The following is a 17,083-nucleotide window of genomic DNA, read 5'->3' on the forward strand; positions in this document are numbered from 1 at the left end:
CGATGCCCTCGCAGGCACGCGTTCTTCATCAATCCAATCTTCTGACGTGCCTGATATCGAAGAATACCAGAAGCGAACGTTTTCCGCTGCATGAACGCGAGAGACATACCAGGGAGACTGAACCATGTCGTAAGCACATTCAAAGTGCTCAAAGGAAACCCACAGCTTCTGTCGAGTCCCTGAAGTCTTAGATCTTCCAAGGCTGTTGCAATGAAATTATCCCGTCCCTCAGACTTCTGCATTCCTGTCAACGCTCTTCAGCATCTGTTGCTTCTTCTCCAACCGCTGCTGCTTCAAATCCGCCAATGCTTGCTTGATATCTTCGCGCTCAACCGGTGGGCGATTGGTCTTTTCCTCATCTGGCCAAAACTTGAGGTGCTTGACGTAATGCTCAAAGAAATCCGGGGAGCCAAAGTAGTACATGGATCCAATGGGGAACATGACATAGAAGCCAAACTGGTGGTGTGTTAGATGTGCTTTAGTGTGCGGATGAACGAAGGATGTACCTTGAAGAGCTCCAAGTTGCCGCCTGCCATGAGTGAAGCCTGAGCCTTGAGCCTTGTCAATCGTGGTGTGGATGAGAAAGATGAAAGTCGTTGTTGGTCGTCGCCTCTTTGACGTGAACACACGAAAGCAAGCAAAAGACCATGCCTAGTTCATGCAGAGTAAGCCCGTCTGCAGTGTATCACGCATCTGCTCACCATCAGGATATCCGTGATGCGATAGCGACTTGCCTCTTCGAATCAGAGTGCGTCAAAGCAGGCCACCCAGGCAACGAGTGCCTCTCGAATCCAGAACTTCGCGCACAAGTATGCTCTCCAATCACCTTCTTCCTATGCAGCTCACATCGTCTAGGTACCCGAGCAATGTCTTCTGCTGCTCAAGAACTTCTATGATTGCAAACGCGGGTTACTAGACATGCGCAAGCGCTTTAGAGGGAACGCACCCATTTCACAACGGCCGCCGACTGTGGTTGAGGACCTGAATGACGCGTAGGTGGTTGATGTTGCCTGGCATATCTCTATAGCATTTGAAGCACTGCTTGTATCTATGCGCTTGCCATGTTTGACTTTTGGTGCCTGATTGAGCGACTTGAATCTGAAAAGTCGCGACCTGAACTACACCTTGATATATAAGACTACATCCTTCCTCAGTCTCGACAATTGCAGAGAAAGGCCCCTGCGCGGCCCGTGAATGCGCAGATTCTCGCGTGCGAGCAGTACATCGGCGTCAAATCCGCCAGCCAGTACTGGATCTGGCGCAGAAGCGCAAGATGTCCCCGTTGATCCGGCACTAGCACAGCTGAATCCTGCGACGCTTCCCACAGTGGGGCAAGGGTCCGATCTAGATGATGAGAACGATCTTGAAGATGTTGCTGGAGATGGAGACAATGCATTGCATGACGCAGAGAAGAATCACGATGGTTTCTATGATGTGGATGCAGCAGAAGAGTTTCTCGTGACGCTGGATCTCGGTGCTACTCCTGTAGATCTCTCGAGAGACTACAAACTGCTTGGGCTTGATACAGAAACCCCGTTTCTCTTGGTGGATGGACAAGTGTTTACTGGGTACTGGTCAACAAGTCTCGGGACAGAGATGGTCTTTGATCGTGTGTCTGGAGAACATCAATGTAACGTGGTCAAACGCATCGTCTTTCGGCCTGCAAAACTCCGAAAGGCAGCTGAGGAGGCAGAGAATGGTGGCAAGTCACTGCGCACACAAATGTTGAGACGTGCACCGGATGGGACAGTCGATACGCTGGAGAACTTGAGGAAGCAGAAAGAGATTGATGCTGTCACTGGAAAGAGGCCCGTTTACACACAGCAAAAGCAAGAAGCTGGGGCCAGTCCTGAGCGAGTGCCTGCAGCCGTTGAGAAGAGTGCGACCCAAGAAAATGGTACAACTCCACGAGCAGCCCAGGATCAGGATGATGATGTTGAGATGGCCGATGCCGAGTAGCTATACTGAGCTTACTGTACATGTAGAAGAGCCAGACATGCATTTGGTCAACCTCCCTCGTGTGACGATCTGAACAAAATCTGGCGACGAAACGACGACGAAGCAGCACAGAAAGAAACGCATCTTGGTAGACAGATATCCTCATCATGTTCAGAGCATTGTCGCGGACAGTCGCTCTAGCGAGACCGTCTCTCTTGTCAGGCGCTCTACAAACGGCTGCATGTCGCATGCCAGCGCTGCTCACAACCACACCACTCACACAACGGACAACCTCCCTCCTTGGACAAATAGGCGGCGTAAGGCACAAAGGAACACATGGGCGGGAGTATCAGCCCTCGACCATCAAGCGAAAGCGGAAGTTTGGATTTCTTGCACGAATGACGGATCGACATGGACGTAAAGTAGTTGCGCGGCGGAAGGCAAAAGGGCGGTGGTACTTGACACATTAAACAAGACTGCAAGAGTCTGTGCAATCACAACACACAAGGCGATCCAATGAAGATTTCTTACGCGTCTATGCTACCAAGACAGGCATTTGATGCGATGCTCAAAGCAAAAAATCATCCGAACGGACATAATCTGGCGGAAAGACGCCCTCTTCATAGCGAGCCTTTCCTTTCTCATCCAAAAATGCACCCTGCAACGTGGCATGGACTCCCTCTGGCAATCCCTCGATTTGCTCTTCACCCACACCCAGTGCATCCCGAGGAATCCACAAGACCGGTTCCCGTCGACGTAACGCTTCATGCTTAAACGCCTCAAGCAACAACACCTCTCGCTCCTCTCGTGAAACACTCGACTCGATATCCATTTCTGCAATGTTCGCATCGTGACGTGTTTCCTTGTTTTCATCATAGCTACCATCTTGTGTATCGGTGGCACTGCGTGAGAGGAGTGCTTCTTCGCCATCTGCAATCTCGCGCGTGTCCTTGTTGAGGTCGAGTGGGAGGAACTCGGCCAGTGGTCTGTAGGTCCGATACACCATGACTTGGAAGACAATGGTCAATACGAGTAGCACAACCATGAGAATTCCCTGTATCTTGCATGGGACACCTGAACCATCTGCATTACGCACCAGAAAGAAGAGGCCCGTCAAGCACAGCTCCAAAAAGTAAACGCCAGTAAATAATTGCATCAGTGCCGTTGGATAGGAGAGACCACCTGTATCTGTAGCAAAATCGTAGACATAGTAAAAGTTGTAGCAATTTGAAATGGCAAATAGGATAAATGCCACAATAACAAAAAGCATGATGAGCGGTGCAATGATGGAGTAGATGATGCCAATGGCAGCAAAGTTGGTAACTGATGGGAACTTTGTACCCCAGGTCAAGTTGCGCAGCGTATTCTGTTGCTTCCATTTACTTCTAGGAGTGGAATCACTCATCTTGTTGAAGTAAAAAATGAAGAGGGACCAGAGTGAGAGAAGATCGCCTGCACTTCCTGAGATACCCTGCAGCAAGAGATAGGAGTAAAAGAAATTACTCGCCTTGGGCAGATTCGTCGCAAGAAGCTGAGGTATTTGCGACGGATTGGCAATAGCAGTATCGATGAGTGCAGTGACGCCACTCGAAATGGTCACCACCAGAAAGACCTGCACAAAGAGGAACAGAAAATACATGTTTTGCACTTTGAGACTCACCACAGACTTGTTGGGCCAACCTTGCAAACGACCACCAAGTCGCATGAGAAGTGGCACGAGCGCCAGAATAATGGCAATAAGGAGAGTCGGCAAAAGCCCCGTTATGAGACCCTGTGTCCATGATGGCGCATTGTTGAGAAACTCGAGAAAGGGTAGAAGCTCAATGAGCGACGTCAAGTGACTCAGACTACCAATGAACGTCACTGGGATAACATAAGAAATGACCAGAGCGACCACGAGACCCCAAACGCCGACAATCCAAATATACCGCTCCCACCAGAGCATTTGCATGTTGTCCCAGAGAACATCTTGTGGTGAAAGCTCGAGATAACTCGGTGTCATGGCCATCGCCTTGTGATACGACACGGACTGCACGGCCATGTGTGCTGATATTTGACGATGAAATTGGATGAAGGCCGAGTTCATTGGCTCAAAGTCATTGGGGTTGGCCTGCTTTTCGAGGATCTCAGGGTTGAGTCGAGCAAGTTCTGCTTTGCACCAGTCAATAGTGTCGACTTTCTTGCCAATCAGCATCCAATTAGGGAAGCTGAACATCCAGGAGGCTATAGGAAGCCGATGCTGAGGGCGTTGGAGATCTTGAGTGGATTGCTTCTTGTGAGCACGCTGCTGCAGCATGACTACAGCGCCCTCGAGCCGCCGGGAAATGGCATCACGCTGATTGATGGTATTGAGCAAGCCTGCAAACTTACGGTTGAGCCAAATATTCTTGACACCACCTGGCAGCGGAGAAAAGAGCTCCCGTAAGCTCTTGGTATCCAGCAAGTGCTTCGGAATGCCCGTTACGAGAATTGTGGTGGCGCTGGCCTTTTGACGATGTTTGGGTGATAGGAGCCAGTTTTGTCGTGTGCGCACAAAGTGATGTAGTTCATATGTGACGACGATACAGATCCAAATGACAAAAAGCCATGCGAGAACGAGGTGTGCCCAGTAGCGATCGGTATTGGAACGATCAACGTTACTAAAGGAATATTGGTCGAGGCCCTTGACGGGTGTGATGTCTGAAGGCGGATTACTACCAATACCGCCAACGCGATTCAGTGGTAGCAAGATGGGCCAAGTGAGAAGAAGTGCTGGTGCAAAGATGACGAGCACCATGCCAATAAAGCGAATGAAGTAGTATGCATCCATGCCACTCTTTTCAATGATGCGCTTCTTATGCAGAAACAAAACAAGCACAGGGGGTAGCCATGCCCAAGGCCGACGCGACAGCGGCTCGATCTTCTTCTCCTCTGGCAGTGTCTCGATATTGGCGCGCGGCTCATAGAAGCGCCGGAGCTTGGTACGCAGCAGTATAAAGGCAATCAGAAAGATGGCTGCAAAGACGATGGACGACACCAGAGAAGCCAAGAAGCCCTTCAGGGAGGTCCCTGCCAGGTTGTCGACCTGCTCATTCATTGCACGCCTGCCGAGCTGGCAGTGCAGCCTGATGGAAGCGACCGTGTTGTTGTTGGTGATGAAATGAAATGCATCCTCGTGAATCTTGTCGTGTCATATTTTGATTATGGACCCATCGACACTGCCATGACGTTGTACAAATGCTTCTACGATCATGCTATTCCTCGGCCTCTATAGTTAATGCATACATCCGACGACTGCGATACACCTCGTCGCGAAACTCGTAGAGACTCCTCAACTCCCACCACCCAAAGATGGCACCAACAAGACCACTCATCAATCCAGTAACGGCAACCACAAGACTCAGTAGACCCAAGCAGCCAGCAACGATTGGCGATGCCAAGAACATACGATAGTGAATGTAGAAAAGCGCGACCACGGATACCCAAAAGTGTCCAATGCGAAGTTCTGAGTGTAGCCTTTCTCTTTTCATGTACTGATTCACGAGTGACAGCATTTCATCGTAGTCTGATCGATCCAGTGGGCGATACGTGTGCCACCCGCTCTCTTTGATGATGTACCTACACGACAGACCAAAGTGGTCGGAAGGCGAACAGTTGACAAGCGGAACACGCTCCGTGAAGATAACCTGAACGGACTTTGGCACAACTTTGTCATCGTGAAAGACATAGTCAAGCCGTTTCGCTTCCATGTCCGGAGCTTGAGTCTGCCGCCAAGAATTCAGCGGCGAGACGTCGCACGTGGCACCATACACATCCACCAGCTCTTGGGCAGACTGTTGTGTCTCACTGTCTGGAAACAAGGGCAGTTCAGGGTTGAGGGTAATGAAGGAATCTGACAGATACGTCGTCAAAAAGCGATGCACAAGACTGCCAGGGACAGAATTGAAGTCTCCAGTGGCAAAGGTGAGATAACCCGCTTCCACCGAGGCCTTGAGCATTTTCCGCAAATCCCAGCCTTGCGCCGTTCGGTGGCAGAGGTAGGTGTCTACGCGCTCGTTGTACGGGGCATGCATGTGTGTATTGAAGATCTGACATTTGCGTTTACTGGGAAGGAGAATCACAACACTGGCGACTCCTTTGCCAACGAACCAATCTCCTCTGTAGAATGCCTGAGGGCGACCATTGAGCGTATACGGCCTCATATCCGTGCCAATGATAGGATGTCTCGACAAGATAGCCAGGCCAGATCCCATCATGCCAGAGTAGAAGTACTTGGAATGGGGTAGCCGGTCCTTGACCCTATCCCTCAGCAACCGCCAGTGTCGCCGTTGCCATATTTCCTGCAGACAAACGATGTCGCTTGTCCCGTTCGCCAGCTCATCTGCGATGTGCGCAATGCGCTCGTCTGTGAGCTCGCTGATGTACTTCAATCCCCAGCAATTGAGCGAGACAATCTCGAGCTCATCTGGCATGCCTCGAGCTGTCGTATAAGTCTTTCTCTTTGCAGCTGTGCATGTATCGTCAGTTGGCGCGTTTCAAGTTTCAAGTCGCACGAATCAACCAGTGACAACCACAGACCACTTCCTACTCATCGAGTCATTCAGGCGATCAACTTGTATTCTCCTGCTATATCCCTGAACCGAGACTCATGGCAGTCGAGGAAGATCGCTCGCCTAAGCGGCAGAAGCTCGACTCGTTCAACTCATATACACTCGCTTCGACGCTGCCATCCCACAACAAGGGTGTCTCCTCTGTCTGCTTCTCTCCCAATGGGCGCCTCCTTGCCAGTAGCTCAGCAGATTGTACCGTCAAGATCTGGGACACTGATACTTGGCAGCTCGAACAGACCCTTCAGGGACATGCCAAGGGTATTTCAGACGTCGCTTGGTCGCGCGATAGTCTGCTAGTCATAACAGCTTCCGACGATCGCACAGTACGGATATGGGATGTCGCTAAAGGTACCACTGTACGCAATCTACGTGGTCATACAAACTTTGCTCTCTGTTGTACATTCAACCACGCCGGCAATCTAGCTGCCTCGGGCTCCTTTGATGAGTCTGTCAAAATATGGGATGTCTTGGCAGGTACATGTCTGAAGACGCTACCAGCGCACAGCGATCCTGTGTCCAGTGTACGGTTCAATGTTGATGGCTCGATGCTTGTCTCGTGCTCACACGATGGGCTCATTCGCATATGGGATACCCTCTCCGGACAATGCCTCAAGACACTGGTCGATCAAGATTCCCCGCCAGTCTCCTTTGCTGCATTCTCCCCAAACGGACGCATTCTCATGTCTTGCACTCTGGACTCAACTATTCGACTGTGGGACTTTGTCAGTAGTCTGCCGCTCAAGACATACAAAGGCCATCTCAATGTCAAGTACACCCTCAATGCTGAAATGGCGAATGATGAAATGATCATCGGCGGTGAGAATGGTAAGGTCACAGTGTGGCATACTCAGAGCAAAGACGTGCTGCAAGAGATTCAATGCAGCGACGAGGTTATCCTCAGCGTCAGTCGACGTGTGACTGATGCCAAGAAGTGGTTGGCTGTGGCTGGCTTGGACAAGACTATCTACATCTACCAGGCTGATGTATGAAGGAAGCATCACACAGCACAGACTAGTCGTCAGTCTTTCCAGACACAGTCGATGCCGATTTCAGCAACCAAGCCGGTGAGCGTCGGAAGCCCATTTCTATCTAGCGCTCATGTCTGAGATGCAGACCTCTGATCAGTTTCGTGAGATGGTTCGCTTCCTTCCAAACACTGGCTGGTCTCTTTGGACCCCATATCCATGGATGCGGATGACAACATATGAGACTGCGGAGTCTCGTGTTCACTATGCAATCAATGTATGGATGGAGTTGTTTGCTCCTCGGTCTAGTTCCCAAAGCAGACCGATGCCTCAGCCTCTTTTGCGCCCGAATCGTCTTGTGCGGCGTCGTGTTACGGGTCCGGGATACATTGAGACCAAGACACGAGCATTTGTGTTAGATGCAGCACCATGCTACGATGATGCAGCTGTGTGCACACTTCTTCATGTGCTATTGGTCATATGTATCTGGCGTGCTCACCCGCTGATACGCTGTGATAGTCACTCGTAGGCTTATAGCATAGGTCTTCGGCGTCCTCTGCAGCTGTTACTGATCAAGATGCTCAGACGCCCAATGCTTCATATACACACAGCTGTCTAGCAGACCTCTCAGCATTTGAGGAGAGGAAGACGTAGCTGAGCCTGAATCGCTGTTTAGAAAAGCTGGAAGACGATATGGATTGGATCAACCCAAAATATCGACGCAGGATGCAGAAACACGCCTGCATCAAGCATGCTTCTTCGAATTGTTGATCAGCAAAAAGAAGACTTCAGTGTAATGACTGGGCTGAGGGTTGAAGGCAGAACAGAGCGACTCCACCCCAAAATATGGACCAAAGAATAGGGATACAAGGACGATCCTACCAGATAACAGAACAGAGTTGATGAATGAAGAACAAGGCAGTAGAAGGCTTTCTTTTTCAAAGCATAGACTAAAGCTAGAAGCCGTAAAGCAGTTAGACAAAAGACATGGCCTAAGTCCCTAGGACTGTGAACGAAGTCAAGTCAAACACGCCAACAGGCGAAGAGCTGCCTCATATTACTAAGGCGAGAAAAGGAGACTTGAGGCGGAAGAAAGGAAGCATCTGTTGAAGATGCTGAACGAGTGATTCAATGATCCAGATGACGAGGTCCAGATCGGTCGCTGTGGTTGTGCACAGAAGAATAGCCGCGAGATGTAAATAGGGTTCTCAGGTGATGAAGCAACTGAAATCGAGCATAAGACCGGTCAGTCACGCCGTAACATTCTGCACCGTTCCACTATCTGAATGGCACGGGCGGCCAAGAATTGGCTACATGACCATTCCGACCGTTCCGATCCCGATTTTGATACCAATTCTGATACCAATTAAACAAATCGATATCGATTTGCTGACCTCTCTGAGTGTGTGCGTGTTGTTGGTCGACTGAATAATCATAATGCTGCGAGGGATTTCCTTGCCCTGATGACTCTCCATAAGCTGGAGCGGCCTGATACTGATCAGATTGATACTCACTTGGATTGTTCAACAGACATTGCTGAGGCCAAAGTGTCACCGGCTCAGGGACCCCGTCATTATTTGGTACCGAGTTCACCTGTCCGGACCCAAACATGTTAACTACCCACAGCTCATACTGCTGGTCCCGCAACTGCTCAGATGTCAATTGATGGCTTGATCCAGCTGCACCTGCTCGATGCGACGACTGCGGATAATGGCTAAGCCCTGATGGCATCTGTCCTGAACCCGGTGAATGGGCTGCACTGCCGTATAATGGATTCATGGTCGGTGGCCAGGGGCACATTTGCTGATTGTTGGATGCTACATCCTGAGAAGGGTGATCTTTCTTGGGGTTGGTGTGTCTCAAATGGCCTTTCAGGCAGTAACCACGAAGATATCTGTGCCTGCTGCTTTTTCCGCGTCGGGCGCAGTAACATTCCATGGACATCTGCTCATCAAAGATGGTACTGGGAACGGTTATGTGCTCATCGACAATGGCCTCAAGTCGCACCTCCCATTTGATTTTGGCGAACTCCTCACTCTGCGCCTCACTTGCTGCTTGTGACACCCAAGCTTGTATAGTGGTAACATGACAGCGTGTGGAGTGTTGGTGGAACCCACGATAGTTTTTCCAATAAGCTTCATCGTGTCTTGGCGAGAGCTCCAAGATTTGGTGTTTCTTATAAGTGACTTGAGGCATCTGGATGTATTCGACACGGTTGAATATTTTACAGCTGCATTGCCAAGCGCAAACACGAGTGAGGAAGCTCAGCTTATGCACGAATTCCATATCCTCTATATGAATATCCGTGCCTCGTACGCAACCGTCACTTTTTCTTCGCGTCGATTTGGGGGTCAGAACACGTACATAATGATCCGCGTATCTAGATCGGGCATTCGAGCAGGTCTTCTCACACCTGTCGCTTTGTACTTTAAAGATCTTTGGATCACCTCCATTGCAGGCGTCTGTAGCAGCCTCGCTCATGACTGATGAAAGTGAGAACAATGCTTTGTAGAAGGTAGGCTGGTCATCATTGTTGAGTAGCCAGAAATCCTTCTCGTATTGAGGGCTGGCGATCGCGTCTTCAGTGGTGCTACTGTCGATTGAATTTCCGGTGCCTGCGGCTGCGTGCGATGTGCTGCCGGTCCTAGCTGGCCACATGGGCGTAGCCGCGGTAGGCTGATGCAGTACGGTCGACAAGAGTGAGAGAAGCAAAAGGCTCGTTGGAACCATCCAAAGAGACAACGAGGTGAGTGGCTGCATGCTTGCTGGCACAGTAGAATTGGCGGTCGCTGTCCACTGACGTCGTAGTAGTGCAATCGAGAATGACACGCTGGCATAAGTTTGAGGTGGTTTCAGCGTACTTTTAGCACATTTGTGGGAGCAAAACAAGAGAACGTCTTCCCCTGCAGCTAATTATCCCGTATCAAGTCATGTGTCGTGCGTACATATGGCAGCTGCAGTGTAAGATGAAGAAACAGTACTGCAAGAAGTGGGCACAGGGCATCAGGGCCTCAGTCACAGTTGCAGGTAGAGTGGAGCGATCCAGATTATGCGTAAAAACAGTGATGCCGTGAAGCGTGAAGTGTCCAGCACAGGCACCTGCAGAGAAGAGCAAATATGCTTAAGCCGAAAGACGAGCAGAGTAAAAACACATCCTCCCTATGCAGTAAATCAAGTGGACATCATCACGCGGAGACACGCGATCTGTGGCAGAGATATGCACTAGTCAAGCCATGTGACTGGGTACATAATTGCCCATGATCACCAGCCTAGAACCGCTTCGATATGTCTGAGGTTATAAAACAGCAAGTGAGAAGCAGCTGAAATACTTAGCTGCGTTCCTCAAATGCTCTCTTTCGATATGCCTTTATCATCTCCCACGCCGGACATCTACTACGCATGCTTGTTAAACATAAATGAGCTTCAAAATTCTGCAGACTTGGGAGGTGAATACAGGAGGTGTCTCCTGATGAGCATTAACTCCTGAAAGCAGCCTAGAACAGCTACAAAGCACTGCAGCATTGTGCAGCCACTTTTGGCTCAATGGAAATGCGTCGCGAACTCTGAGCCAGTCTGACATGCCTTAAATTCCTTGACCCTCATTACCATGCCTCCGTTGTCGTATGGCATCGGATCTAATGCATGGAGACACGATCAGGCTGTAAAGTCGAAGACATCTAGTCTCATAATCAGTCCATGACAGTATTAGAAAATTGAATACATCAGCTTGTTGCTTCCCAAGCAGATGTTGCTTGGTTGATTCATGTAACGACTGCGCTCAGGGTGACTAGGCAGAGTAGGGCGAGTCCACGTCGAAGACACTAGACAACAGAATAGGTAGATATAGATGATCCTACCAAAGTACAAAGTTGGTGAATGTAGAACAAGGCAGCAGAAGGCTCTCCTTTTTTCTTCATCGACTAGTGATAGAACCCATAAGACAGTAAGACAAGAAACAAGGCCAAAGTCTCAAAAGCTGTGGGCGACGTCTAGCCAGACGCGCCAAGAGACAAAGAGATGTCCCAGATTGGTCAGGCGAGAGTAAGAGACTTGAGCCAGAAGAAAGCAAGCAACTGTTGAAGATGCTGAGCGAGTTGTTCCATGATTTAGACGAGAAGGTCTAGATCGGTCGCTGTGGTTGTGCGCAGATGAATAGCCGCGGATGTGACCAGGGTTTCCAGGTGGTGAGACCTCTGAAACCAGAATAGAACTTCGATCAGTCAGTCCGTGACACGACCCTCCCCTTGGCGCGTCGTCCTCGATGCGCGAAAGGTGGTTTTGGAGCAGTGAGGTTGAGACGGTGGAAGTTGTGCACGAGCAGTGACATGTTGGCGTGAACAGACTCGGCAGGTGCCCATTGGTTGTGAGCGTCGCTGTAGCCAGTCCAATGCAAGAGGTACTTCCACTGATCGTCGTCGAACTTGCAGTCAACACAAGCGTCAACGGCCCACTCGCCGTGTCCGTTGAATAGTGTGGGCCCGGGACGAGGTTGTGAACGAGAGAAGGCACTACTTGGTTCGTTGTTAGGCTCGAGCAGACCAGGCGAGAATACAGGATGAATGAGAACATCGCGTGGGAGGTCGAGTTCGCAGGCAGTACCGTTGATTGAGCTCGTGATGCGAAAGAGCCGGCGCAAGTGAAGTCAAGCTTTGGTGATGGTCGAATGGACGTACGATAATGGCGGGTGCGTAGCCAAACTTGCTTGACAGGCTGGAACTCTGAGGGAACTGGTAGTCGAGAACGATCGGCATATTCCTTGTACTTGTCCTGTGCATCTCGCTTGTGGACCTTGAGCTTGTCGTGAACAGACTGCAAACGAGCAGCCATGGCCATGTCGTGACTTGCAGGAATGGAGCGAGGCCAAGTCGAACAGTAAAGCGAGGGTGCCAACCACGCTCAGCAAAGAAAGGCGACGTCTTGATGATCTCTTGGTGTGCATCGTTGTAATAGAACTCAGCTTGAGGAAGGAGAGCACACCACTCGTCTTGAGCATGTTGATGTAACATCGGAGGAACTGTTCGAGTATCGAGTTGACACGCTCAGTCTGACCATCAGTCTGAGGGTGATGGGCTGTAGACAGAAGAGACTTGACCTGTGAATCAAACTGGAGAAGCAGTAACTGACAAGAGTTGGACGTGAAGATGGAGCCACGATCAGAGACAATAGACGGTGGTAGGCCATGATTTGAGACAATGCGATCCATGAAGGTCTTTGCGAAGGTAACTGCACCGGTAGCCTCGACGTAAGGGATGAAGTGAGCTTTCTTGGTGAGATGGTCAACAACAGCCAGAATAGAGTCATAGTCGTTGGACAAAAGAAGCTTGAGGATGAAGTCGAGGGAGATAGCAGAACTTGATGTGTCAGGAATCGGGAGCGGGTTTAGCTCACCATAGGATCTTGTGTCGAGTCGCCCTGACGCATGCACAAGTGTCACAAGTGCGTACACACTGCTTCACATCAGCTCGCATGCCGGGCCAGAAGTACTGTCGTGAAAGAAGTTCGAAGGTCTTGCCGACACCCCAGTGTCCGGCCAAGATAGAGTCGTGGTGCTGTCGTGACGATGAGAGCTTGAGCACCTTGTTGTTGGGAATGTAGACCTTTTACTTTCGTGATAGATCGGGCCATCGACTGAGGAGTACCTGTTGTCCAGATCCTGAAGAGAGTCAGAACTACACTGTACTGTGTTTTTTTTTTTTTGTTCCGTTGTCTTACATACCTACTCCTCCCAGGACTCTATGGCCTATATAGGAACTCAGCGGCACCGCCGCTTGTTCTGTCTTTGAAAGATACACGCCTCACGTGTATGGTTCTTCCAATACTTGTCCTCGCGCGCAATGGGTTGCGGCACTTCCTGCTCCGTCATTGTTGGCGATCTGGCCTAAGCCAATATTTGTTTATATAGCGGGCAACACCGCTGTCTCGCTGTCCTACTTCGGGGCAGTTCGACGTGGTCACCTCGTCTAGCGTGGTGAGGGGTTAAGGGTGATGGCTGGTGCGTCCGGAGGGCCCATGGGCGTGCTTGGGACGTGTACGCTTGCCATGTCGCTGTATTGGTGGGCTGCGTCTGAGCTGATCTGGTTCCACCTCGCTTGTTCGCCTGTGCCACTTGGAGTGGCGTCTCGTCTGAAAAGCTCCTTGCGAGTTGCTGCTTTACAGTCTTGTAGGAAGTCCGCCAAGGATTCCATGTGTGTTGGGTCGTTTAGGAGTCTTTTGATCGATCTGTTTGCTCGGTCGGAGTCAATGTGAGCTGCTCTCGCTTGCGCCCATTTTGGGCAAAAGTACAGCAAGTGTTCCCTTGTCTCTGGTAGCGGGCGTGTGGGTCTGCAGTCGCACACCCGTAAGCGTCTCTCTGCTCTCGTCCACATGCCCTTGCCGTAAGAGCCTGCACAGCTGCGCAACCCTATTATGCGTGCAACGACGTGTCTTGGCCTTGCTGTCCAGCTGGGCAGCTTCAAGCTTTTCGCGTCGAAGGTGCTGTACTTGTCAAACCTTGTAACACTTTTCGGTGTAATGCCATCTCTCTTGCATGCGTGGAATTCTTTGGCCCATTCCTCCATCATCTTCTTTTTCCGCATGGCCTTGACATATGACAGCGAAATGCCGATATCTGTACTGCGCGTAATGTCTGGCATGGTCGGACTGCTTTCTGCCGCCTCCCTTGCCAGCTGGTCTGCCTTCTCGTTGCCTGGGATAGAGCAATGGCCCGGCAGCCACACTAGTCTTGTTGGTCTCCCACATGCGCTGAGTTGGACAAGTGCCCTCTGTGCCCTCAGTCTGAGACTCTGGCCCGTTGTTGGCGCTGTGCTCTGTAGGGAGTCTAGCGCAGACTGGTTGTCTGAAAAGATGTAGATTGAGGCCAACTCCGTGTTGCGCGCCACCAGTTCTGCGGCCAACTTTGCTGCCATCTCCAAGCCAATCAGTTCGGTATCATACGATATCAGCTCCCTCCGATGCGTTTGTACTTTTTGCGAGATGAGTCTGTTGTTGCAGTATGCTGCTACTGCCGCTGCCGCACCACATCCCTTGTCAGTGCATGAACCGTCGCTGTATAGAGACAGCGTGTCTGGCTGCTTGTATGCAGCGCATATGACGTGTGCTTTGGCTTGTTCGTCTTTGGACATCGACTTGTCTACCGTGACTTGGATCAAGTCGGGGTTCAGCCTAGGAAGTCTTGAATGGTCTGCCTCATAGTCGAAGCGTTCGATATGCTTTGGCTCGCATATCTGTTTCAGCTGGTGAACGGCCTTCTTTATGGTCAAGCCTTTTTGACCTGCCGGGCCTGTGACGATCTGCTTGAGCGGGTGGTTTTTGGGGAGAGTGTGCCACCGCGCCGCATCCCTCCTGGCTGCGTCCTTTGTGTGTGCCTTTAAGGTGGGAATTCTGCAGTCAAGGTGTAGCACTTTGCTGGGAGTGCTTCTGGTTGCTCCCAGTGTTTTGATGATTGCCTTGTTGATCGTCTTCTCCATGGTTCGGTTAGGCTGCCGCTTCGTGGCCCAAAGCGTGCACCCGTACTCCATGACTGGTAGCACGCACGTCACGATCAGCTTCCTGCTTGCTGCCACCGACAAGCCCGATTCTGCTTTGACTAGGCGAGAGACTGCCAGCCATGCTTTGTCCGCTTTTTCTCCCTTGATCTTGATGTGCTGATCGAACTTCAAGCGCTGATCGATGAACACTCCTAGCCATCTTATGCAAGGTGCTGGGGTGATGCACCTTCCATCCGAGGTGACTACCGCCTCAGTGGGTGGTTCATTGGTTTGCGTGTGCGTGAAGCCCTCTTGCGAGGGGACTTCCGCTCTGGTCGCGGTTTCACCGGCTCTTGCTGCTAGGCTTCTTGTCACTGCCCCTTGCCTAGGCGCAACCTGAGTGTCTTCTGGTATTGCGTTGTGCTGCGTTGTCGGACTATCCTCTTGTGTGGCACATGGGACTGCCCTTTGCCTTGCCCGCCTTGGCTTCTGCCAAAAGTGTATGACTTCCTCCTTGCTGGTGTCAAATGCTACTGCATTGGCTCTTCCCCAGTCTACAGCCTCTTTTTGCGCCAGTGCTAACAGAGCTGCGTTTGTTTCGTAGGTGTCTGACGTGATGGTAATTCTGATGTCGTCCATAAAGCTGCCGCAAGTCAACTTTGCGCCTTCGCCGTCTACTTCCGATTCGCATGCTCTCGTAATGCTAGCAAATATTGGCCCAATATACAGCGTGAAGAGTATCGGGCTGAGCGGCGACCCTTGTGGGATGCCTGTAGTGATCATCCTTTGTGGAGCGGTTCGCCCGTCAAAAGAAATCCGTGTGGATCGACCAGAGAGAAAGGCCGCCGTGTACTGGATCATCTCTTCAGGGAGACCTTTGTCTGCCATTCGTCTCAGAAGCTGGTCTTTCGACACATGGTCGAATGCCCCCGCCACGTCCATTAACAGCGTTGAGCATTTCTGTTTTGTGCTTCTTGCAACCTCGGCTTCGTTCACTAGTAGGTGGACGGCGTCTAGTGCTGAACGGTGCTTGCGTGCTCCCATCTGGTATGGATGAAAGCAGTTCGCTTGCTCCATGATAGTGTGAAACCTCGTTGCTTGTAGTCTCTCCAAGACTTTTGAGATACATTTGAGCAGCGCTATAGGCCTGTAGGCTCTTGGCTTGCTATAGTCTGGTTTGTTGGGCTTTCTCAAGACCACCGTGATGGACTGTTTCCAGGTCTCTGGGTGGTGTCCTATCCGGACGCACTCTCTGATGATCGGCGCAAGCGCAATCTTCAGGGTATCATAATACCGTTGGATAAAAGCATGATTGTAACCATCTGGGCCCCCTGCGCTCCTAGTGGAGTTCTGGTATACCGCTGTTGATAATTCCTGTTCCGTCACCATTCCCCAGTGGTGCTCTGTCGTGTAGCCAGCTGGGAGGCTGAAGGCTTCTGTGTGTGGCGGCGGTGGAAATAGTTGTCGATAGAGTACCTCTTCCTTGTCCTGGAAGCTCACGGCTGTACGAATTTCGCCACCTTCCTCTGTGGTGAGGCAATTGATGCTTGTCCCACCTTTTGCCAAACAGTAGCGCCGTGCCTCGAAAGCCCGATTTGGTGTCTCCTCTTCTACAAACTCCTGCCAACACTTGCGTTTTGTGTCGCGCACCAGCCTTCTCCATTTGTTGCGGGCTCTTTTGTAATCTTGGCGTGTCGGCTGATCCCTATGTTGCAGAGACCTATTGCGCTTCGTGTGGAGCTCCGCAAGGTGTTGGTCTAGTTCTGTGTTCCACCATCTCTTGCGTCCCTTCAGTGCCGAGGTAGGTCTGCAAGTGGTTCTGAGTGCTTTTGCAATAGCCTGGTCAAGACGCGCAGCGGCCTCGTCTATGTCCTCTGCACTTGCTGCCTCCAAGTCCCAGCCCCGACTGTCATGTACCAGCGCTTCTCGTAGGCTTTGCTCAAGTTCCTTCGACTTCTCGGGGCTGAGAGTCTTCAGGTTGTATCTGAGTGGATGGTCTCCGTTTTGCTGCGTTGCCAGTCGGTGTCGGGAGATCGGCTTTGGTAAGTCAACCATGAGATGGATCACTTCGTGATCGGATCCTGTGGTGAGGTCTTGCCTGGTTCGCCATCCTGCCATGCCTGAG

General features: G+C 51.0%; 7 protein-coding genes across 7 annotated transcripts; 3 read left to right on the top strand and 4 right to left on the bottom strand.

Moving 5' to 3' along the window:
• Positions 1–228: 228 nt before the first annotated feature.
• Positions 229–536, bottom strand: BCR37DRAFT_390804 (uncharacterized protein; the record flags this gene model as incomplete). Its single annotated transcript, XM_040870915.1, has 2 exons — positions 229–456; positions 507–536. 2 exons carry the CDS (start codon positions 534–536, stop codon positions 229–231), a joined length of 258 nt encoding a protein of 85 aa, XP_040727950.1.
• A 111-nt stretch (positions 537–647) lies between these two features.
• On the top strand, positions 648–1,959 carry BCR37DRAFT_390805 (cytochrome c oxidase assembly protein PET191-domain-containing protein; the record flags this gene model as incomplete). Its single annotated transcript, XM_040870916.1, has 4 exons — positions 648–665; positions 708–809; positions 856–992; positions 1,248–1,959. The coding sequence occupies 4 exons, from the start codon at positions 648–650 to the stop codon at positions 1,957–1,959; spliced, it is 969 nt and encodes a 322-aa protein (XP_040727951.1).
• Positions 1,960–2,450: 491 nt separating this feature from the next.
• BCR37DRAFT_376481 (uncharacterized protein) lies at positions 2,451–5,070 on the bottom strand. Its single transcript, XM_040868601.1, has one exon. The coding sequence runs from the start codon at positions 5,012–5,014 to the stop codon at positions 2,507–2,509; it is 2,508 nt and encodes an 835-aa protein (XP_040727952.1). The 5' UTR covers positions 5,015–5,070; the 3' UTR covers positions 2,451–2,506.
• Positions 5,071–5,125: 55 nt separating this feature from the next.
• BCR37DRAFT_376482 (Endonuclease/exonuclease/phosphatase) lies at positions 5,126–6,437 on the bottom strand. Its single transcript, XM_040868602.1, has one exon. It carries the CDS (start codon positions 6,387–6,389, stop codon positions 5,172–5,174), a length of 1,218 nt encoding a protein of 405 aa, XP_040727953.1. The 5' UTR covers positions 6,390–6,437; the 3' UTR covers positions 5,126–5,171.
• Positions 6,438–6,565: 128 nt separating this feature from the next.
• Positions 6,566–7,516, top strand: BCR37DRAFT_390808 (uncharacterized protein; the record flags this gene model as incomplete). The annotated part of the gene is made up of 1 exon (XM_040870917.1): positions 6,566–7,516. The coding sequence occupies one exon, from the start codon at positions 6,566–6,568 to the stop codon at positions 7,514–7,516; it is 951 nt and encodes a 316-aa protein (XP_040727954.1).
• Positions 7,517–8,369: 853 nt separating this feature from the next.
• BCR37DRAFT_376485 (uncharacterized protein) lies at positions 8,370–10,484 on the bottom strand. The gene has a single exon (XM_040868603.1). The coding sequence runs from the start codon at positions 10,250–10,252 to the stop codon at positions 8,771–8,773; it is 1,482 nt and encodes a 493-aa protein (XP_040727955.1). The 5' UTR covers positions 10,253–10,484; the 3' UTR covers positions 8,370–8,770.
• A 2,705-nt stretch (positions 10,485–13,189) lies between these two features.
• Positions 13,190–13,738, top strand: BCR37DRAFT_376487 (uncharacterized protein; the record flags this gene model as incomplete). The annotated part of the gene is made up of 1 exon (XM_040868604.1): positions 13,190–13,738. Exon 1 carries the CDS (start codon positions 13,478–13,480, stop codon positions 13,736–13,738), a length of 261 nt encoding a protein of 86 aa, XP_040727956.1. The 5' UTR covers positions 13,190–13,477.
• Positions 13,739–17,083: the final 3,345 nt, after the last annotated feature.

This window comes from Protomyces lactucae-debilis, assembly GCF_002105105.1.
Source record: "Protomyces lactucae-debilis strain 12-1054 chromosome Unknown BCR37scaffold_2, whole genome shotgun sequence".
Lineage (NCBI taxonomy): Eukaryota > Fungi > Ascomycota > Taphrinomycetes > Taphrinales > Protomycetaceae > Protomyces > Protomyces lactucae-debilis.